The 25,457-nt window shown below is 33.4% G+C and overlaps 2 protein-coding genes across 2 annotated transcripts in view; one reads left to right on the plus strand and one right to left on the minus strand.

Moving 5' to 3' along the window:
• LOC126736891 (unc-112-related protein-like) overlaps nucleotides 1–25,457 on the minus strand; it is a 455,221-nt gene that overhangs the window by 296,286 nt on the left and 133,478 nt on the right. The window lies entirely within an intron of this gene.
• LOC126736889 (serine/threonine-protein kinase D3) overlaps nucleotides 1–25,457 on the plus strand; it is a 118,273-nt gene that overhangs the window by 45,215 nt on the left and 47,601 nt on the right. Inside the window, exons 9-11 of the mRNA XM_050441507.1 lie at nucleotides 4,280–4,607; nucleotides 11,509–11,660; nucleotides 13,756–13,986. Of these exons, the coding sequence (XP_050297464.1) occupies nucleotides 4,280–4,607; nucleotides 11,509–11,660; nucleotides 13,756–13,986 (711 nt within the window). The remainder of the gene's footprint in view (nucleotides 1–4,279; nucleotides 4,608–11,508; nucleotides 11,661–13,755; nucleotides 13,987–25,457) is intronic.

The raw sequence follows: 25,457 nt of genomic DNA on the forward strand, positions 1-25,457 counted from the left end.
AAAAATTAACATTCTATGTACTTAAACAGACTATCTATTATACAGGGTGTTTCAGAACTATGGGATCAAACTTCTAGGGGTTGTTCAGTGCAACAGTAGAATCCATTTGAGTATAGGAACCCATGTCCGGAAATGTGTCACTACGCCACTACGGCCCAAAGACGCGTTTAAATTTAGAAAAAATATTAATTACCTAAATAGGATCTGATGCATTTATTTTTACCTTTTGTATATGATACCATCACAACAATTGTTCAAAATGTCTTCCTCAAACCTCAATACACCGATTTAAACGCCGCACATGATTTCGGAGGACTACACTAAAAATTTGATCCTCGTTGTGAATGATTTCAAATGCTGCTGTTATTATTCGTCCAATTAAGTCTAGTTCTGATTCTACTAGAGTTTCGTAGACTAAAGACTTTACATGTCCCCACAAGAAAAAAATCGAGCGACGTTAAATCGGGTGACCTAGGGGGCCAAGAAACTGCTCCACCTCTGGCAATCCAACGGTGCCCAAACCGCTGAGCCAAATACTCGCGTACTTGTAAGCCGGTGTGTGTGAGTGAGCCGGCCCTCCATCATGCTGAAACCACATTTGCTGTCTAACGTTTAGTGGAACATTTTCATGGAGTTCTGGGAGAACTTCCTCCAAGAAACGCAGATAAATAGGTCCTGTTAACCGTTCCGGCAGAAGGTATGGCCCAATTAAATAATCATCAACAATGCCTGCCCATACGTTGACAGACCAACGATTCTGATGTTTTCTTGGAAAAACTGCATAAGGATTTTCTTCGTCCCAAACATAACTATTCCTACTATTAAAAATACCGTCTCTTGTGAAAGAGGCTTCATCGGTCCATAAAACATACCGTAAAAAATTTGGTTGTGCAATGATGTGATTCAGAAGCCATCGACAAAATTGAACTCTAGGATGATAATCTAGTAAAGGCTGCAGTCATACCTTGAACTTTCTGGAAGTGGTAAGGATGGAGTTGTTGCTCGTGTAGTACCCGCCAGACAGAAGCGTTACTCGTATTCATATTCTTAGCGACGTCACGTGTGCTATTCATTGGTTCATCGGCAACTCGCTGAAGCACCTCTTCTTCAAATTCGACCGTTCTTACGGTTCGAGCAACACCAGTATCATGCATCTTGGTCTTAAACTTCCCTGTCTCAGCGAGCCGCCGATGAACCGCAATAAACTTTTTGTATCCAGGATGCTGTCGTTCAGGATAACGTTCATGATACAACCGCGATGCTGCTCGTGCATTGCAGTTTGTTGCTCCGTATGCCAAATGCATATCCGCCAATTCTTGATTGGTAAAGTTTTCCATTAGCAATGAATGTTTAAAAATTGTAAGCTATAAAATGTTTAAACATGACATGAAAATTGACATTGATAAACGTTGATTTTAAACAATTGTTGTTATGGTATCATGTACAAAAGGTAAAAATAAATGCAGCAGATCCTATTTAGGTAATTAATGTTTTTTATAAATTTTTACGCGTCTTAGGGTCGTAGTGGCGTAGTGACGCATTTCCGGACATGGGTTCCTATACTCAAATGGATTCTTCTGTTGCACTGAACAACCCCCAGAAGTTTGATCATATAGTTCTGAAACACCCTGTATACTAGAAAGACTCTGCATCACCTATTTACTTTATACTTTCTATAATGGACCTTAAACTATCAACAAAAATATCGTACCGTTCATGTAAATTATTATTAATATAATTCTGACACATCATATTAATAGGGGATTTAAACAAAATATTAGTCCTAGCGGGATTTACATAAAATAATTTAAAATGCCTAGAGTTTATTCTTGGTACCCGAAAATTTATTCCTACCAAAAGGGTGGGACAGTCAATCTTGTTATGAATAAAGTTATATAAAAATTTTATGGAAAGAATTTCTCTTCCAACCTCTTGCTGGAAAAACACCTTCCTCTCTAAACCAGAGATACTTCATAAACTTGCGCTGAATGCGCTGAACATCTATCAGAAAAGTAGTTTTAAAGTATTAATATTTTCAAAATGCCGACATTTTCGATAAATAAAACCCAACAATTTGACAGAATCATGAAACTATTTTTGGTACAGGCTTGGCGAAACTTAATTTCGCATCATAAGTAATTCCCAGATCGATTGCCTCATCCACTTTGGTTAACACATTATTTGCTCTATAGTTAAAATTGATCGGCAACAGTTTTCTAGAAAATGAGAGAATAGAGTATTTATTATATAACATTTAAATATAGTCTATTGACATTGCACCAATTCTCAACTTTATTAAGATTTACCTGAAGGAATTCGCAATCGTCTTCAGTATCTATTTTTGTGAACAATTTTATATCATCCGCAAATAGCAAACTCTGACAAGACAGTAATTTGGCGTAAAGATCGTTTATAAATTATAAAAAGAGAAGCGGGCCCAAGTTCAAGGGCCCAAGAGAAAGAAGATCCTTGCGGAACTTCCGAGCACACTTCATATACAGGAGACTTAAAACCTTCATATTCCACAAATTGTTTACCACCTCGTAAATAAGATTTTATTAAAGCAACTAAATCCTTAGAAAAACCAAAAGATGTTAGCTTATGAACAAGTACAAAGTGGTCAATTTGGTCAAAAGCTTTGCAGAAATAAAAGTAGATTATATCAACCTGACCTCTATTATCCAAATGCTGACACAAATAATCATTTAGGCAAGCCAGGTTTACTGTACAGGAGCAATTTTTAACGAATACAATGCAAGTATCTATTGTTTCTACTTTGTGTTATTTTTTTCCATGGCCTGTGCTCAGGCTCGTGTCTAATACCAGCCCACCTTGAACCTTATAAATATGATTATCCCATCCATATATCCCACCCAGTTAATTCCCATTTACCAAGGCATATCTAAAGTAATCTGATGTGACCCAGATATATAAAAAGATATGCACCTATACTCGACAGAATATCGATCAAAAAAAAAGCAAAAGGCAAGAACCTTCGCTGCTAGTTCGGAAGAAACCAAAGCATCAAAGTTTAGTTTAAATTTTCTCCTGAATGAACGTGTCGAGAATAAAATAAAGAGTTTTGGTTAGCGGTAAAACTGTTTTGTGGGTAAGGTTAAAAAAGTAAAGGTTCCAACCATAGGACTATTAATATAAAAATTTCAATCATTGAAATGCAAGGTGAATATCAGCATTACCTATATTTTATATTAACATATTCAATTCAATAATATAAACCGAACATGTAATTTTTTTTAGCGCTAACTCAAAAACAGGTGAAGATAGACATACAATATTCTTATTAGTATATTATTTTTCATGCAACTGTTTATTAGAAACTAAAATACATTTGGTTGGCTTGAAATTATCTTGAATTTATTGAAAAATATGGGGAAAGTAAAAAATGTAAAATTCAAATATCTACTCTTTCAAAGAGAAAATATGCATTTTGCCCATATGTCAAAAAATACCCATATGTATTGGTATTATATCAATTTAAAATTAAGGTATTCAAAGTGTACACCACAACAAACAAAAAAAACAAATTTCATCGATTTTTAATGAAAATTGTATTGCCCATGTATGTACAGAAGCTTTCTTTAGCAAACGAAAGAGATTTTGCAATTATTTTTCTTCATCCAATAACCTCGTTTTGCACGTCGAGTTTAGGCTCTAATATGATTATTGCTGCTTTTGTCATCTTGCAACTTATAGAAGCAACATGCATTCAACACAATCTGGCTTGGTTCTGGTGTCACGATTTCTTCAGGGAATGGAACTCGAATTAAATTGATTATTCTTCATTATTTAATTCAAGGACATCATGTTTAAAACTTCTTCCTATCCATTACGCCCATTCGCCCATTGTCGCCTTCGTCCATATTCCTTGAACGTATATTTCCACATTAGTGATTTAAAAAAAAGCTCAATAATTTCTTCTTTTTCTGGAATTGCTTACACTATAGTTCTGATAAATTTCATAGGTTCAACTGTTTTGAAGCTGTTCAATAACAAGACCAGTTAGTCTATCTGAATATAAAGCAAAGCAAAGGGATTTGGATTTTGAGATGACGATAGCAATTGCTGTTTTGCAAGGGGAAGGAGAATATGCTTGAATATTTAGCATGTAGAGGAGGTCAATGATTGTGTAGTTTTTTAATGGCTTGGTCTGAAATGTTGTCTAATCCGGAAGTACGTGTGTCCGAAAAGTTTTTTTCCACACTGCATCAAACCTAACAATAATTTTATTTCACAATTCTAATTTCCACAAAAATTCCAGGTAAGAAGACACTTTTGGCGCCTAGACACTAAATCCATAGTTCTCTTTCAATCGGACAAGAGTTCGAAGTACTATAAAGAAATCCCCTTGTCGGAAATATTGACCATTGATACAGCGAGGATCAAACAGGGCGAAGCCATGCACTGCTTCGAAATTCGCACGGCCAACGTGGATTATTTTGTTGGCCAGAATCCGCTCTATGATCTGGGCGAAGGTAATGGCGTTAATTTACCACCACCGGACAGTGGAGTCGGGGCATATTTGGCAAAAAGTTGGGAAACTAGTATACGGCAGGCATTGTTGCCTGTTACGGCCAGCGGTTCCGCAAGTAAGTATTAAATAATTAATAAAAAGTTTTATTAATCCAAAAAAAAATCATAAAAAGAATGAGATAAAAAGAATGAGAAAAAGATAATAACTAAATGGATTGAAAGGCAAATTTCAGCTTCTTAACAAGAAGTTAGAACAAAAAACTACAAGTTTGCACTTATATTGCGATAAATGATTACTTTGTAACACGTGTTTCGCCCCTAAAGGCATCATCAGGCCTAAATATAAAATTATGAAATACTATAACCTATTCAAATTAACATACACAGGGTGTCCCTTTAATAATAGTGAATAATTTAACAACAGATACCTCTTTAAAAAAAATAAGATTGAGTTAAATTTTCCTAGACCGAAACTCAAAGGCAACCAAGATACAGGGTGATAAAATTAATGTAATCTTTTTTGGAATTCTGGCCATAAATTTACCATTTATTCTTCGTTTTTAAAAACAAATTAGACAATGGTATTTTTATATGGAAAATATTAAAATTAACTTTAAAAAAATTATGTTGTAGACGGCGCCACCAGCAACATTTTGATTTTTTTTTAAAAACTCCGTTACTTTTTTAGGCTTGGTATAGTTTAATTTTTTATTTAAAATATGCGTTGTACAAACGGTTTTGCTTAAAAAAAGGTATATTTCAAATATCTCGCTACGAGTCACCCTTTTCGAGATATTTACACTTAAAATTTTCAATGCGCTCAAGATGAAATTGTATTCCTATATTCCTCAGGCTAAAATATTTTTAAGTGGGCTGTGCCTGACAAAATGAATTATTATAAATGTCACTGTCAGTTGGTTTGATGAGTTTGATTGTTAGTTCTGTTAGTTATTGTTAATCATTGCGTATGACGTGGAAGTCAAGGACCTTGGTTTACATTAAGTCCAGACTTTAATACATTAGATTTTTGCATATAAACTACCGCTCAAAAGTATTTGCCCACATTTGACTGTTTTAAAGTTATAACTAGCAATAATAAACTCATCAGTTATTCTTATGAAACGGTTTATTTATAACAAAATGAATATAAACAATTCATTTTTCAATTAATTAAATTTAAGAAAATCAAATTTCGGATTCATCTACATGTCCGCCTCGATTTTTAATAACAGCTTCACAGAGTTTCGGTAGTCTTCTGATTAATTTGTCTAGTTAAAAAGTTATTAAATTTCCTGAGGTATCTTGTGCGACTCTTCTTGGGTGATCCTCCACAAGTCTTCTTTTGATGTGGGGCATGATTTTCGCACTTGTCTATCCAGTTCATCCCCCAGTAATTCGATAGGATTGAGGTCCGGTGATTGTGGGGGCCATATCATAACTTTCAGAAGATGTTGCCTTTGTAATTGGCCTAAATATTGCTTGCACAATTTCGACATGTGCTTGGGGTCATTGTCATGTTGAAAGATGAAGTTTTCCCCAATTATTCGAGTACCAGAAGGAAGTACATTGTCACTTAAAATTGTTTTGTAACCCTCTTTTCGAAGAATTCCCTCTATTCTAAAGATCGCCCACTGCAGATCCTCCGAAACAACCCCACACCATCACCGAACCACCACCGTGTTTAACTGAGGCCACCGTACAGTTCTCAGCGACCCTTTCATTGGCATAACGGCGAACAAAAACTCGCCTCTTCGTTCCAAAAACCTCGAATTCCGACTCGTCACTCCAGAGAACTTTCTTCCAGTCATCAATGGTCCATTCTTTGTGTGATTGGGCCCACTCAAGTATTTTCTTCTTATTAACATCCTTCAGTAGCGGTTTTGATACAGCTAAACGTCCTTTAAGACCAGCATTATAAAGTCGCTGTTTTACTCACTTCTGCGCGCTCCTTGTTGATTTTTGCTGTGATTTCGGGGGCGGTAAGGCGTCTATTGCGTTTGCTTGTAATTATAATATTTAAATCCTCCTTTGAACTTGTTGCCTTTGGCCTTCCCGATCGAGGTTTGTTGCTAATAGTTCCTTCTCTGGTGAATTTCCTAACATTATAATGGACAGTCCGCCTTGGAATTCCCAAATCCGTCGAAATTTGACCGTTAGTCTTTCCAGCCTTATGAAGTCCAATGATAATACCTTTTGTTTCTACCGATAACTCTTTTGTTTTAGCCATTTTAAAGAATATTGAAAAACCAGCAGAGAAACGGTGATAATCGTCAATAAGCAAGCGAAATTATTTAACAATGTTACACAGAATCAATTCTTGAAGACTAAACACCTTTAAATGTTTTTTCAAATTTCATCGGAAACGAGCTGTAAACAGATTAGTTTTTTAGAAGAAGTGCATAATGCATAAGCATATATGCAATTTACAAAAGAGATACAATCTAAATATAGGTATAAAGAGAAGATTTTTGTATCTAATTTAAAATATTAAAAAGAATACATGGTGGGCAAATACTTTTAGCGGTAGTGTACATCAAATTAATTCATGAGTCATTTCGAAATAAGCAAATATTTTTTAAGATTTGGCGATCTTTCACTTAAAGAATTTTAATATGTATTAAGACAAGTGGAGGGCATGCCGATCATTTACTGGCAATTATTTATTCTAATTTTTATTTTTAATTTATCATTTGTATTTATTCACTTAATAGAAGTGTTATAAAGCAATTTAAGTAGTTTATGAATGTAATTTTTTTGAGTGCATTAAAAATCCTAAATGTAAATTCTTGAAGACAGAAAAATGTAAATCTTAGAAACTGTTGATCAGGTACTTCTTTTTATTATATACAGGGTAGCTAAACGAAAACAAAACGTCGGTCATGTCGGACTCGTAAAGATTTTAAATAATAAATTAATTTTAAATAGAAATTTCGATAGTTTGAAAAGCGCTAAAGTAAAATCCTTTAAACTAGGTATAGCCGTAAAGAAAATCGAAAGACCTTTCAAACAAGGTATAACTCGATCCACTATTCCATTTAAAATTTTTGAGGTTAGTTCCACCCTGGCTAAGGGATGACAGAGAGATAGCCCAACATGGCCTCCGTTTCGTTTCCGTTAATTGGAATAGATTGTAGTATTTTATTATTTAGGTCTGATGATGCCCTTAGGGGCGAAACTACGTTCAATTTCAAGAAGTTAGCAGCTATTGTAGTTTGGTAAATAAAATACTAAAATTTAAAGAACTAATCACAATCTTAAAGTAATTGATATAAATAGGTGAACTTAAGATGCGACCCAAATACATATAGTGCTTTCATTTCAAAACGAACTACCCTTAATAACTTCTTAAAAAAAATGAAAAAAAAACACGTCAATTTAGATATACGGGGGGACGTTTAATTTATATTTGATTTATTTAGTCAAAATGAAACTTGTACACCCCTTACATTTTATTTATTTGTTTACAAAAATATATTTATTACTTACATAAAAAAAATGATATATACATTTTATATGATGACCTTTGAAAGACAAAATAAAAGTAAAAATATATTTTTCACAAAAAGAAGTTTTAAGAAAAATGAGAAAATTAAATTTACATTCGATTTTACAACTCAAAATGAAACTCGTACCAACACCACCGAAATAAAGATCTTTATTTCGGTGGTGTTGCTCGTACACCATTAAAAATATACAGGAAAAAAAAATAAAAAAGAGATTAATATTTTGTTGGTAGTCCTTTATTTTTTATAACATCTGCCAAACGATTGGGCATTGATCGCACCAATTTTTCACAATATTCGGGTGATATTTTAGACCATTCTTCTTGAATCACTACTTTTAATTGCTCTTTGTTTGAAATTCCATGGTTTCTTATAGCAACTTTCAAATGTGACCATAAGTTTTCAATGACATTAATATCTGGACTTGTGGAGTTTTAAGTACTTTAAATTCTGCTTAAGTATGTCCAAATACATGTTCTGATCCATTATACCCTCTATAAAATGTAGATTTCCAGGACCTGCAGCTGACATACACCCCCAGACCATGACTGAACCACATCCGTGCTTTACTGTTCTCCACACCCGTCTGATCCGAAAATACAAAATTTATTTTCATCTGTAAAAATTATTTCCTGCCAAAATAAAAAATCTTTGTCTCTGTGTTCTTCAGCAAAGCTTAACCTCTTGATTTCATTTACCTCACTGATCCAAGGTTTTCTTCGAGCCACTCTACTATGAATATTATTTTTTTTTTAGAAAATTTCTGACTGTTTGAGGATTAACTGTTTTTCGCAAATATTTCTCAATTTCTTTTGCCAACTTCGGTGCAGATATTTTCGGGTTTTCCGCAACTTTCCTGAGGATCCAACGTTCGTCGTACGAATTAAACATTTTTCGAGGGTTTTTCCTTACTTTATTTGATATTCTATTTTCACTTTTATAACGATCCACAACTCCTTGCACGGTAGAGTGCGGCCTACAAACCATTTTGGAAATTTGTCGCAATGATTTTCCATCTTTCCTATGTTGTATAATTAATTTGCGTTCTACAACACTTGTTTGTCCACGCTGACGCCCCATATGGTAAAAGAAGGACAAAAAATTAATTAAACTCAATTAAAAATTACACAGAAGTGTTAAAAGTAACAGATGCTCTTAATACCAAATGCTAACTATAAATAATATTAATGTTATTGTAAAGTAAACATTTCTTATCTCTTATACTTTTTTATGCTCAGCATGCATTCTTTGCATATTTTTGCTCAACAACTTTAACATTTTATGCTGATTGCAGATATATATAGTTGGAAATATTTTGCACGTTATTTGTACAGAGTGTAAAAGAAACCTTAGGTGTACGAGTTTCATTTTGACTGACTGTATGTTAAATAGGAACCCACATCGTGTATCATTCATCATTGTAAGTAGCGTTAAAATGTCTAATCAACAGTACCAAAAAATATTAAATCGCTCGTATACGTACCAGCGAATAGTGACCAAAAATGTCTGGGACTAATGCATATTTTATCGACCTCAAATTTTTTTACTGTATCAAAGTTTTTAAAAAGTTTGATACATCATTTTAAAGGGCATACCATCTCTTATCCGAAAAAAACTAAATTGGTTGATGTATAAGCGAAAAATAAGCAAAAATGTGTGGTAGTAAAAAACATTTTATCAACTTAACCTTTGGTGGGTCAGATGGTTGCCTCATAGTGTCACACATTATTTTAAATGGCCACTTTTTCCTTTGGAGGTATTTAAAAAGCAAAGTTTTTAAAACCCCTACATGAAAATATTAATGATTTAAAAGATCGAATTACTCGCGAATGTAGAGATATTAGCGGACACACAACTTGCCAATGTTCGTGAGGAATTTCAAAACAGGCTTAATTATTGTCTCGGGAATAACGGAGCATATTTTGAGAACTTAATAAAATAAAGTCTATGAACTTATTAAATTGTTTATTTTTTGAACACCTTTTTACACCCTTACTGTTTATAAGTCTATAAACTTACATTTTTTATACACGGTAGGGTGGTAGATTATATGCCCTTTAAAATGATATATCTCACTATAGAATAGCCAGTTGACATACTAAAGTATGACGTCATTAAAATATTAATTATTAGATTTTATCGACATTTTAGATCACTTTTTGCTAGTACGTCAACCGATTTAATTTTTGGCATAGTTTTCAGTTAATTTTGATATGTAAAGAATTCTGTTATCTACCACTACTTGCACCATCGTTTGTAATGAAAAGAGACCAACATTTCAAAGGTGTCTTAGCATTTTTGCTGCAGTTTCTCACGGGTCACGTCTACCGCAACTCCAGGTAGACGGACTATCATATTCTCTTTCCTTGTTCTAACTGCTTTATTAGCGCAACTCTATTGCTATGTGGTGGACTTGTCTTTTCCTGTTTAAGTAGCCAACCTTCGTATTTTCACTGGCAAAGCTTAATTGTCACTTTCTTCTTGCCCCCGGTCTTCTTTTGATTCATATACGTATCTTGTATAATTTCTGAAGCCTACACTACCTCATCATCATCTGGTCCCTCGTCACTGTCTATTTCTTCCCATAGACAACGCAATTTTGCTTGTTTTTCTTCGTGATTCATTTCTAAAACCGTCAAAATATTAGGTTATTGAATAGACACTTTGCTACGGCTTACAATGATGTGATGTGGGTTCTCATTTGACATATCAGAGTGAGGTTAGCTGGAGGTGAGGAGGTGATTGATAGAACTTTGTTAAATATAAAATTAAATGTTCCCCTATTTATCTAAATTGACGTTTTTTTTTTTAAGTTATTAAGGGTGGTTCATTTTGAAATAAAAGCACTGTATAAGAGATTAATTTTCCAACTAAATTAGATCTTAGCCACAACATAACAAATGAGTCATTTGAGCAACACAGCATATTTGAGTTTATAAAAAATTTAGGGTTACTTATCATTAATAGCAGATTCCTACGAGGGCATATACGTATCTTTCTACTATAGCTAAAATTACAATTGATTTAGTTTCGGTAAATCTACTTTTAATTTTATTAAAATCTTTTATTCTTACGCTACGAATTAATCAATAAAATGTTATTAGTAGCGTTAGTATTTGGAGAAACTTACTTCAAAATTCTCAGTGCATTCTGTAAAACATAACATAAATTTGAAAAGTTAGTAGGGAAGTCTTTTCTCCACAAATAAAATGCTAATCCTCTAATTTCAGGAGTGATGCATTTCGGCAAGCGTTCTTGCCATCATCAGATGAGTTACTTAACACATACACAAATTCTAAACAATAACTGTTATTAACACTTCACACTCAGAGGATTAGCGTTTTATTTGTAGAGAAAAGACTACCCCTACTAACTTTTCAATATTATATTGACTCCACTTCAGAATGGACTTTAAGGAAAAAGTATATATGGCAATATAACATAAATGGCCAAAGGGGATCATTAATAAAACACCCCACTTTAGTTAAATTGTGTCTCAGTAACCTAATTTTAGAAGCCGATGATGGACCAATGCAAAGTGAGGAACAAATTACTGACATGAGCCAAATCTACCAAATTTATCCAGATGAAGTGTTGGGCTCTGGACAGTTTGGCATAGTTTATGGAGGGGTGCATCGAAGGACCGGACGTGCTGTAGCGATTAAGGTAAATATGGTTGTAATTGCTGAGAATCTCGTTATTTGGTACACTAGCGCAATGCGGTTTTATTGAACAATTGCTACTTTTTATAAAATAAAACATACGGTTAACAATTTTTCTTAACTACCTTTGTTTTTGATGTGCAAAACGGTTTTCAAATTTTGTTACGGTTTTTAAAGATATTTTGACGTAGATTTTTTTCCATTAATAATATCTTATTATAGACCTGACCTATTTTTTTTAAAACAAAACGCCCTCTATATTTTTGTTTTTTTTTTGAAGCTTTACAAAAATCTGAGAATTTTCACCATTTCAAAACAAATTTTATCAGTCGTCCTTAAAAAAACAATCTTTCATTATCATAGTATTTATTCAAGTTTATTTGGTTTTTGCTTTGTATCGAGTCTTGTTGGACAATAGTTTATTACTAATAAGTTTAAATAACGCCTGTTTAACTAAGCCGACGTTTCGGTGGTGTGGTTTCCACCTTCCCTAGGGCTAAGGCAAAAGAGTATCTTTAATGAGTTACTTATTTTGTTTGGGTATTACTCATTATGAATTCGTCACAGCAATACAGATTTTACTTAAAAGAGTACAAAAATAAAGCAATAAAATCAACCAAATCCATTAAATAGAATTCACTTATATCATGTATGAATATAATAAGCCCAGATACCTTAATTAAAGCACAAAACATTGGTTTTGTTGGAGTTGATGTAAGGATAAAGACTTTAATTGAATCACTCTTTTAAGCCCAGAAAATTATCCGATAAAGAGGAATACAGGGACTAACTACTAGAACCATGCTAGAAAATGGTGGTATCATCAGCGATTAAAGTGAATGTTAAGGTAAGTTTGGTCATTGGCATAAAGGAGAAACAGTATCGATTCCAAGACCAAGCTCTGTGGAATACCCCAAGATATTGAACCATATGCATCAACCATAAACCAAAGCAAGGCTATGCCGTTATACAGTTCTAGTTTTCGCAGCAGAATGTCATGGCTTAGAAGACAATCAAAAGTCTTTGATAAATCGCAAAAGACTGCTGGGAAAACCCAACCACCATTAATCTGGGTATACAGTTGGAAAATAAAGTTGTAAATGGCATCGTCTGTACATGAGTTTTTCTTGAAAACTAAATTGGGATGTATCCCTAATTTGGTACCCTCAGTACACTGAGGACGTTGTTTAATTTCGGAAAAGTTATCAAGCCAGATTTGACCAATTTCGTCAATAATTTTGGTAGTAGAAAACAAGCACATAAGTCTAAAGTAGAAAATAGGCAAATAAGTTCGGGGCTTCATAAGATAAATAAAAAAGTATTCGTACTGATAAACCATCCTCTCCAAAAGAGTTTTTGTTTTTAATGATGAGTTGTAAAAACGGTGAATTGAAAATACCAGAGGCGTCAAGTTTTTATAAAGGTACTCTATAAAAAAAGTAAAATGGCCCCCACCAATATTTAGTTTTTCTAATAACTTTTTTATAATTTATCTTCATCCTTTAGGATGAAGGTTAGTGATTATTCTCAAGAAGATTTTGTGTCATGTTTAATCTTACGAACCTTTTGAACTTTTTTATTTATAAAGGAAGATTAACCTATGATAAATATCTTTAAATATTAGAAAATGTAATCCCATAACTAATCGACGACATCCATTCTCGCATTTAAATAGTATTTATTATTAAGCTTATAATACGCAGATTGTGCGTGTGGAAATAGCCCACTAACGACAAATGATCCTGTAAGTAGGCCTGCTAGATTACCCGATCTGCCGGTTCTCAATTTTTTATATAATATACATACCATCACATACTATAGAAGATTTGCTTACTGTTATGGACATTCATACGAACGCAACCGCTAATAAGTCTATAATTCATAAACTTTTGATTTTGAAAATTAGTTGGTAATAAGAATAATCTGTTAATGGTATCTTTTGTTTAATAAGAAAGTAGCAACGATTCGAGAAAACCACATCTCGCTAATGGGTAAAAGTAACGAAGACTTAGAATATGTCCGGATTAGCTTTCCGGACACATTCTACAATACCGATTAAATATCTAGCTGGTTTGTCCTACTTATAAAATATCCGACAGGTTATTGACAAATTAAGGTTCCCGACCAAACAAGAGGCTCAACTGAAAAACGAGGTGGCGATTCTGCAGAACCTCTCACACCCTGGGGTCGTCAATTTGGAGCGAATGTTCGAAACTCCCGAGCGAATATTCGTAGTTATGGAAAAACTAAAAGGAGACATGCTGGAGATGATTTTATCCCACGAAAAAGGCCGGTTGACTGAACGTGTTACGAAATTTTTGATAACACAGGTGAGTTTCCAAATAGAATTATTAATAATAATAAATAAAAAACACTTGGTTTTTATGAAATTTGAAAACATCAAATACTGCCTTAAGATGAGAGATTTGATCTGTTAAAATAATTATCATAAATCATAATCATATTACTAACAAACGCATCAAGTCGATTTTTATTTTTAACCGCGGGTTTTCTTACTATAATTTTATGTATACAGAGTGGTCCAAAAATAAGTTACGACAATCAACTTCAATTTTTGAAATGGAAATACCTATTTTTTATTCTGTATTCTTAAAGAACAGAAAATTCTAGACATATTTCCTGTACAATGTCCTATACCTATCTTCATTTGTTTTTGAGTTATTGACAGTTGAAGATCGGCATATTTGCACTTTTGACATGTTATAAAATCTAAACTGTTGACACTAGCTAGTAAGTGTCAACAGGTACTGTACTATTTACGGTTGAATTTCTAAAAAAAACATTCAAAATATTAATGTATTTAATCAAAAGTATTGTATAAACGTTAAACAAAAAGAAACTATTCTAATCTAGACCGAATTAAATGTTCAAATTGAGCCCCATTAACTTCTTGACAGTAAGCGAGTCTTGATTCGAATTCTCTCAGAACGTTGCGTATCATTTCTTGAGGTATTCGTTGAATCTCATTTCTTATATTATTTCTCAATTCTTCTAAATTGTTGGGTTTATTTACATACACTCTATGCTTTAAATAACCCCACAAAAAGAAGTCCAAAGGAGTAAGTCGGGGGACCTAGCAGGCCACTCCAATTGACCCCTTTGCCCAATCCATCGACCCGGAAATACCTCACTTAAATATTGGCGCACGGCTCTGCTGAAATGTGGCGGCGCGCCATCTTGCCGGAACCAAATTGAAGCTTCTGGAATATTGGGATTATTTGTATTTCGAAACATCAAACATAAAGCGGGAATCAGTTCGTTCCTTAAGAATTCCAAATAACGTTGACCTGTTAAGGTACCTTCGAAGAAAAATGGACCTATGACTCTGTCATTGATAATGCCGGCCCAAACATTCACATATTGAGGATATTGGGTATGAGCTTCAATAACCCAATTTGGATTGGAGGAAGACCAGTAACGGCAGTTCTGTCTGTTTACTGTATCATTGAGGCAGAAGGTCGACTCGTCAGAAAAAATTATTCTACGAGTAAAAAGACGGTCGTTATGGCAGACATTCATTATAGTTTCGCAAAACTCTAATCGACGATCTGTATCATCTTCGTTAAGTTCGTGGATTAATTTTAATTTATAGGAATGATATTTTGCCTTTTTCAAAATCCTTCTTAAAGATGTTTTTCCAACATCATTATCTTGTGCTGCCTATCTAGTCGGTGTATGAGGATTTTCTTCAACGGACAAAATAACATTTAACTTCTTTTCCTCGGAAATTGAGGCACGACCCGATCTGGGTCGATCTCTGACGTGACCTAATTCCCTAAATTTTCTTTCTAGTTTGCTAACGGTAGACTGAGATATTGTCTTATCAGGATACTTGGTATTAAACATTTCACAAACCTGGTGTTGGGTCCTAATGCGATCACCACATCCTATCATAATTAGTATTTCTATTCTCTCAGTTTCACTTAACTTATTCATCTTTTCAGGCAATATTAATATTTTATACAATATTTTACAATAAACAAGGATAAGACTGCTTGATACCTGTCACTTCAAAAAATGATGACAACATCATTGCAAGAATGGATGAAAATACACAAAAAACAAGGTTACCTTAGTAAAGGTGTTACATAGTTGCATGAATTATTGTATGTTCAGAAATTCAACCGTAAATTTCTCAGTACCTGTTGACACTAACTAGCTAGTGTCAACAAATGGTTTTAAAAAAGCTTCGATAAAAAGTGCAAACCGCATTTGTCTATGTCTAACCGTTTGGATTTTATAACATGTCAAAAGTGCAAATATGCCGATCTTCAACTGTCAATAACTCAAAAACAAATGAAGATAGATATAGGACATTGTACATGAAATATGTCTAGAATTTTCTGTTCTTTAAGAATACAGAATAAAAAATAGGTATTTCCATTTCAAAAATTGAAGTTGATAGTCGTAACTTATTTTTGGACCACCCTGTATACGTAAAATTATAGTAAGAAAACCCGCAGTTAAAAATAAAAATCGACGTGTCCGAGCGTTTTTTTTTTGAACATACCCCTGAATTTTAAATGAATTTATTCCGGACTTTTGGCTCTCACTGTATATATAGAGACACAGTGTCCCGAAAGTAATGGGACATAGAACAACAGTAGATTCCTTACATCAAAATAATGTGATTGAGGTCAACTTGCCTTATCCTAACTTTAATAGTAACTGAAATACAGGGTGTCAAAGTATTATTTGATTTATCGTTTTTTTCTCATAGGTTCTGAACCAAATGACATACTGACATGAAATTTAGGATATACGGTCTTTTAAAAGTAAAAGATTTCTCTCCAAACCCTTATTATACGCTTCAAGAATATTACTTATCACCACAGTCAATCTGTTAAGCGGGCGAAAGAGCTTATCTGTTATAGTATAAAGAGCAGAAATTATATTATTAAAATCAGTTACAAGATTATTTAAATTAGTGCTCGGAGGTTTGTAAAATTTACAAAATATTACAGTTTTATTTTTATTATAATATTCAAAATAAACAAAATATTCCAGAGCAGGGTGTAAAGTAATGTCAAGACACTCTCAACAGAAAAAGTCTTTTTAATATATGCAGCAACTCCACCACCAATAAATTGCTCAGATCTATCACCCTCAGAGTCAAGTTTCTGTTAAAAACATCATATCAAAACCATAATTAATAACTAAATATATAATTTCATCAAAGCTAGTAAACACTGATTGTATATTCAAATGACCAACTCTACATTTATCCATTGCAAGCAATATAATTTAAAAAAAATCTAAATGAAATATAAGTTAAAAGAAAATAAAAATTATGCTATCTAAGCATAGAGCTGAACAGCCGCTCAATTAGTTGAAAAAGGAAAATTACACTTAAAAAAAATAATTTTTTGAGGGAATAGACCAAAAATATAAATACATATTAATATTAATAATTATTTTTATTACTTTTTTACTTTAAAATATAAAGTGACGATTGTTGTAGTTTGTAATAGTATATGCATGGTGGTCATTTTTAACATGATTACCATTGAGATATTCTAAACGGCGCAGTGTTGCAACCAATGGACAAAAATGCACAAATTAAGTATTTAATTTTTAAAACATTCTTGGTGTTATGTTTAGCAAAATACCCGAGTAAGATAAGGCAGGTACCTTTAACTTTTTTTATTCAGAAATTTTTGGATAATAAAAACATTTTATACCGATAAAGATTTGTGGTTATTTTTAGAAGTTTAGTTTAAAATAAAATTGTTGTAGTATGCACTAGTGTTTTAAAGTTAATATATTTTTAATTTGTACACTTAAGTATGAACAACATTTTCGAAGGTAAGTTATCATTTTCATGTTAAGCCTTTTGCAGATATATAATTAAAAGATAAGAAGTTATCTAATACAATCCTGTATGAAAAATGGCTAAATTGCGAAAAAAATAAAAAGTCATCAGAAATAATGGAAACAATTAAAACTTATTTTGCATTAGATAATTGTTCTATAAACTGACATTGAAGCAAAGCTGCTAAATAGCAGCAAGCTATTTTCTGTTTCGTTAGAAAAAATGTGGAACAATTGTGGAAGACGCCGAGATACTTTTCTTAAAAAAACATTCGACATGGTTACAAAGCACTCTTCATTTACCCTATCTTCAACCAAATATTCCAACTGAAGCAACTGATATGGAAGTGGATCCTCAACCAAGACCGCATGTGCCTTTTGAAGCTGCATCAAAAAGAACCAAATTGCGCAGAGTACAAGAGTTGTTGACAAATTATACGCCAGAAGAAATATGTTTTGCGGCAGAGAGAATTAATTCTCAACGAAAGGAAATTCCTTCAGAGGCAAAAAAATTAACATCTGAAGACGCCTTAGCACTTTACCACGACCTAAACCTTTCGGTTGAGAGATATAACATACTGCGTTCTAAGATTAATTCTTTGCATACAAACTGTTTTCCGAGCCATCGCACTCTATTTGAATGTAAAAAGACATTTTTACCCTCGCAAATTATTGTGACTGACACTTTAGCTGAAGTTAATCTTCAAGAGCTTCTAAATAAAACTGCAGAGAGTATTTTAAAAATTCAGGATATTATAATACATTCTGACCAAAATTTTAAATTAAATTTCATCATGCTCGGGGCATAGTCTTTATAAGCAAAAATTTGAAGATAGTTTGTCAACAGATGAGTACATGTTTCTTGTCGCATTAGTTCCTCTTAGATTAATTGATAATGAAAACGGAGAAAGTATATGGTCTAACCCACGTTCATCATCAACAATGTATTGTCGACCAATTGCATTTAAATTTACAAAAGAAACAGATGTTGTTCGAACCGTCCATGGCGAAATTGAGTCATTAATAACTAATCTTAATAATTACCATCTTTTTATTTCAGAAAAAAATGTAAATGTTTCTTACGAAATGTTATTCACTATGTTTGACGGTAGTGTGGCCAATATCCTTTCAGAAACCTGTTCTACATCCAGGTGCATTATTTGTGGAGCCACACCAAGGCAAATGAACCAGGACTCAGTGCTTCAAAGAACACCAAATGCTGAAAATTATCGCTTTGGCCTATCGACACTTCATTGCTGGATTCATTTTTTTTAAGTGTGTATTGCACATCACCTATCGCTTACAATTAAAAACGTGGTAAGTAAAAGGTGGTGAAAGTAAGGAAATTTTTGAAAATACAAAAAAAAGAATTCAGTTAGAATTTAAAGACAAATTGGGATTAATTGTCGATAAGCCAAAGCCCGGATATGGTTCCACAAATGATGGAAATACTGCCAAGACAAACTTTCAATTAATTTTAAGAGTACTTTCTTCAGGTACGTTAAGATTAACGTACCTAAATTTCAGTCCTTACTTATTGATACTAGGAGCATTTATTTAAATTTTTATGAATGGTACTACATGCCCAGTACTGTTCATAAAAATTTAACGCACTAATGCGAAATTATTAGCTTTTTTGAACTGCCTGCAGGGCAGCTGGCAGAAGATGCTCTCGAAGACACAAAGAATTTAGAAAAATTCGTTTACATCACACACGAAAAGTACCGAGAATTCAAAGCAATACAGACCTCATTTTGATAATAACTTCCGACCCTAGAACTTAGAACCCTTTTGATAACTTCCGACCCTAACTTGGCTTATCTTAGAAATCTGTCAAAAAAACAAAACACACCCATAACGTGGGATATGGATATTGTAGAATATTTAAATGACCATATAGAAACAGATTCGTTACTTTTAGAAAATGATAATGTACCCGAATACCACTCATAATATTCACCCTGTATAAAGACACCAATTTCTATTCAAACTATGTATAATTTGATAGGTTGTTGGTAAAAGTGTCCATGTATAAATAAAACCAAAAAAATGGTTACTTTAACTTATAGTTGAATAATGATTTTTGTCCTGATTTGTTTCACCCTGTATAGAGACACCAATGCACTGTTTTTTTTAAAATATGATTTAATGTTATTGGTTAAAGTGTCCATGTATAAATAAAAATTTAAAAGTGGTTAGTTTAACTTTTATCTAGTGATAATGATTTTTGTCCTGATTTCCCTATAAGTTGCAATACTGTGCGGCGTGAGCGCAAAGGTACAATTTTTAAAAAACTGGTTACATTTTGCGGTATAATGGAAAACCGGAAATACTTTATCAACCTTACTTGTTGTTTTCACAAAATTGATTAATTTTTGAGTTTTATGTTTAAAAAGTCCTAAAATACGTTCAAAATCAAAACATTTTGGTCAAAGAATTAACGTTTGTTAAATTTTTGCACTATTCCTATTTTTACAATGCATTCACGATGGAACATATTTATTTTAAATTCAGGTTTTTCTTCTTCATTTATTTTTTGCACACGTCTATTAGCATTATCACTTGCGCGTTTTTTTAAATAAAAATTTTCTTAACAGGGTACTTTAAGTAGAACTATGGCGTCAACATTAATTTTTTTAAATGGAACACCTATATCATGACATGTTACAATTCTACGATATATTCTGAATACTTTTTGTATAGCAAACCATATTGTGGTGCTACCTTTATGTAAACTATTTAGTATTTTATATAATCCAACGTCAAATCTAGGTCGCAACACTGATGTAGGTTAATAGATCAAGACCAATTAATATTATTGTTAACGAAATGTATATGTATTTTCTATCTGATCAATATAGTCAATTCTAAACCTGAGACGAGTCTACTTTCTTACATGGCGATCCTGCCAGTCCCGTAAAATGAAAAAAAAATTAATTTTTTTCTTTACCTAAAAGTAACGCGCTATTTCGGTAGAAAAGTGAGAATCCCTATTTTTTAAACTTCGTAAATATGGGAAAATCCGTTTCGAAGGAAAGTGACGTTACAAGTACGGGAGTGGTTAACTCGAACTTTATTGTTGAGGAAGATAAAATGAGCGTCCCTAATGACATCCGCATCGTACTGTACATCATAGCCGTGTGCGTAATAATACTGACTGTCCTTAATGTGCGAAAAATGTACCGAAGGAGTCTGAAACGAGATATAGGCAGAAGCATATATCTGAGGGCACCACAGGGACAAAGGACGTCTACGGAGGACGCCTAAAGCTTACAGCCAGATGTGTAAGAACGAGAATTTAAAAATATATAAGCAGGCGATATCTGGTATGTACCAATATTTGTTTTGTCAACCTTTTGGATCTCGGTTTCTGGGCACAAACTGTTATGGCAGTTTCCACGCAGTTTCCCATTTACTTCCGAGGAATAATAAACGGTAGTATTTTACCAAGTCGCTGACACAAGGACAATTTAATAGTTTCAAAAAAGGTGTAAACGTTAGATTCTATGAGGACATTCACTTAAATGACATTGCAAAGCATTTTAAAGTATACTATTTAGTTTAGCAGAGGTCAGTTTTTTTTTTTCTTAGACAGGCACATATTAGATTAGAGTAGTATTTCGTTACAGGCGTCAAACGACCATATTTTATATGCATTTTTTTTAATTAACATCAAAGAGATAATATACTATTTATTTTATGAGATAGGATCTTATTACTACCGAGTAGTGTTAGTGATATGGTAAATAATAGGTAGCTATTTATTTTCGTATAGAGTAACTAATTAAATTAACATATTTTAGGCTAATGTTAACGAAACAATATAGTTATTTATTTAATTTAAATTAAACATATGGGTTAATTCGAATGAATGAATTTTTTATATAAGACAGAGCAGAATTATTTAAGATTAAATTTTGTCTATGTCAACCGTAAAATTAAGTTTTGAGGACGTTTATGCCAAGCTATCAAACTTGAAAGATGATATTATAAAGGAATCAAAAAGAGTATTAAAGTCACAGGTGCCCAAATCAGAAAATGTCAGAAACCAGGTCAGGGATAGTTTATTAACATTATATAACGAATTTGTACAAACAGTAGCAGGAATTTATCCAAATTTAAACGAAAATCAATATAACTCTATTAAACCTATTTTTAACACTTCCCGAGATAGAGTTGTTAGATCGTACCAAGTTCTCGCTGTTGATTACAAGGTCCCTATATCGATAGTAAAGGTAATAAACCCCCAAATAAAGGACGAGCTAGTTGAAATAGATCTAACAGACGAAATTACTGACATTAACAATCAACAAACAGATACAGTGACGAACAAGACACAAAATTTGATCACTAAAATGCCTATGAACACGATGGAGTTTTTTAATCTCGCTAGCAAAATCTTGCCTGGCGAATTTGACGGTTCGGGAGATAAGCTAACCTCATTTCTTGATGCGTTAACACTGCTTAAAGCAAATGTTGAAACGCATGAGGTAAGTGCTGTGGCTTATGTCAAAACCAAACTGATTGGTAAGGCAAGAGATTTGGTAGGGGACAGCGACACATTGGATCTAATTCATGCGAAAATAAAAAACTCTATAAAACTGGAAAGTTCGCAGTCCGTGTCATCAAAACTTTTAGGGTTAAAGCAACGCCATAACGATGAGAAATACCTCTCTGAAATAGAGGGACTGGCTCAAAAGCTTAAAAGGGCGTATATAGGCGAAGGAGTTCCGGAGCAAGTCGCAGAGACTTATACAACCAATACAACGGTCAAAGCTCTAAGCACCAATGCAGCGTCGGAAAAAGTAAAAATTATCATGGAAGCCGGAAACTTCCAAACCACGCAAGAAGCTCTGGCGAAATTTGTGAATTGCAGCGCTGATAACCCGGCATCCCCCGGCGCATCAGTATTTTACACAAACAGACAAAACTTTAGGGGTAGATCAAGGAATAATTTTCCTAGAAGAGGCCACTACGATCAAAGACCCCCACACAGGCCGAATACCATGCGAAACGACCCCAATACATACCAACACAGTCAGTATGAGAGACATTACAACCAACGAAGGGGTAATAGCGGCTACAATAGTCGACCCAGCTACTTTAGACGGCCAAATAGGTATATTAGAGCGATGGATACGGGGAGTGACCATCAGGAAAACTCACAGGAACCCCAACAAGGTCCTTTGGGGCACTCCTAAAAATTTATAGTATGGACCTAGCACTATCAAATTTTGTAGCAGTCCAAACAGCAATGACAGGATATCAAACAGTTACCTTGCTGGTTGATACTGGAGCGGACGTTTCTATTTTCAAAAGAACGAAAATAGACCCTGAACAAATCGTTGATAGGTCTAACATTTGCAAAATAAAAGGCGTGACTGAAGGCTACACAAACTCTATTGGAACTACAAAAACAAATATTTTTATACAAGACTGTACTTTTACCAGCATGTTTCATATTGTAAGCCACGATTTTCCAATTCCAGCCGACGGAATTTTAGCGCGAGATTTTATCACAAAATACCAATGTCTACTGGACTATAGTAATTGGACCATGATGGTAAAAAGCAGAAGAGGCGATATTTTCATACCAATTTTAAATAGTCCGGAGGAAGATGTTTTAATAATACCACCTAGGTGCGAAGTGGTAAGAAAACTAAACTCGCTAAAAAATCTTAAAACCGACGCAGTCATTGTAAATAAAGAGATCGCTTCAGGAGTTTTTCTCGCCGGATCTATAGTGTCCAGTCAGAGCCCATTTATAAGGATTTTAAATACAAATTTTGATAGTGTAACCTTAAAAAACCCCAAAATAAGTCATTCAGATTTAACCAACTACAACATTCTTTGTGTTCAAAACAAAAATATTACAACTCAGCAAAACAGAAACGATCTATTATTAAGAGAATTAAATACACAAGGTATAGCGGAATATTTACAAAATGATGTGATTATTATGCCAAGAGTACTGTGATATTTTTGCACTAGAATCAGATTTACTGACAACTAATAATTTTTACGAACAAAAACTAAGACTTACTGATGACTCTCCAGTTTACATAAAAAATTACAGGACACCGTACTCACAGACAGACGAAGTTAATGCGCAGGTAAATAAAATGCTTAAAGACAATATTATTGAGCCATCGTATGCTGAATATAATAGCCCAATATTATTGGTTCCTAAAAAATCCAAAGACGGTGAGAAAAAATGGCGTCTGGTAGTCGATTTTCGCCAGATTAACAGAAAACTTTGTGCTGATAAATTTCCGATTAAGTCAATTTCTGAAATTTTAGATCAATTGGGAAGAGCCAAATATTTTTCTACATTAGATCTTAAATCGGGATTTCATCAAATACCCTTGGAAGAAAATTCCAGAGATATAACAACTTTTAGCACAAATCAAGGTTCTTATAGATTTACTAGGCTGCCATTCGGTTTGAAAGTTAGTCCAAATAGTTTTCAGCGAATGATGAGTATCGCTTTTGCGGGAATAACCCCCGAAAAGACATTTTTATATATGGATGACCTAATTGTTATTGGATGCTCAGTAGGTCACCACCTTGAAAATCTAAAAAGTGTGTTTAGTACCTGTCGTAAATTTAATCTAAAATTAAACCCAAACAAATGTGCATTTTTCCAAAACAATTGTTGTTACGTTGGTCATCAAATACGCGCGGATGGTATTTTACCTGACGAATCGAAATATGAGGCAATTCGTAAATATCCAATTCCAACAAACGGCGATGAAGTTAGGCGGTTTACTAGTTTCTGTAATTATTATAGAAGGTTTATACGAAATTTCGCAGAAATTGCTAAACCACTAACTAAGCTAACAAAAAAAAATGCACCATTTGTATGGACCAAAGAATGCCAAGATTCGTTTAACAGGCTGAAGCATATGCTTATTGATCCGCAAATATTACAACACCCAGATTTTTCAAAGCCTTTTATCTTGACAACCGACGCGTCAAAAGAGGCTTGCGGTGCAGTTCTATCTCAAAAATCAAATGGTCAAGATCTGCCTATAGCATATGCGTCAAGAAGTTTCACAAAAGGAGAAACTAATAAATCTGTCATAGAAAAGGAATTAGCAGCCATACATCGGGGCATTAATCACGTTAGACCTTATTTATATGCACACATTTTTTAGTTAAATCAGATCATAGACCCCTAGTTTATCTCTTTGCAATGAAAAATCCTTCTTCAAAGCTAATGCGCATGAGATTAGATTTAGAGGAATATGATTTTGAAATCGAATACATAAAAGGTAAGGATAACGTCGTAGCTGACGCGTTATCTAGAATTAATATGCAAGATCTTAAGAATATGACGTCAGAGTCTAAGCAAATTTTGGCAATAACTAGGTCTATGTCTAGAAAACAACAGGGAACATTCGTGTCCCAAAATAATTCAAAAACGCGTTCTCTCGAATCAGGTAAAGACTTAAAAATAATACAAACAAATGATAACTACGATTTAATTAAAATTCCTAGTATAAAATTTATTATTAAGCCAGATTATTTACGAATAATTTTGGAAAATCACGGTAAAAATAAAATCAGCGCTGAAAGCAAAATGAATTTCACTAATGGCAATTTTTCTTTAGGGAAAATATTGTCTCAGCTTCGAATAATGGCTAGTGAAAACAATTTGCAAAAATTAAAATTAAGATTAAATGATGAAATATTTAGTACGTGCACGTTTGAAGATTTTAAATTACTAGGACAAGACTATTTACACAATTTAAAAATATTTTTATACCACGACCCAAAACTTATAATAGACAAGGATGAAAAACAAAAACTTATTCAGAAGTATCATGATGACCCAATTTGCGGCGGTCACTGCGGTCAAAAGAGACTTTTGAAAAAACTAAGAACCAAATTTCGTTGGAAAAAGATGTCACGTGATGTTGCAAACTATGTAAAAACTTGTAAAAAATGCCAGGTAAACAAAAGCAAA

This window comes from Anthonomus grandis, chromosome 5, assembly GCF_022605725.1.
Source record: "Anthonomus grandis grandis chromosome 5, icAntGran1.3, whole genome shotgun sequence".
NCBI classification, from domain to species: Eukaryota; Metazoa; Arthropoda; class Insecta; order Coleoptera; family Curculionidae; genus Anthonomus; species Anthonomus grandis.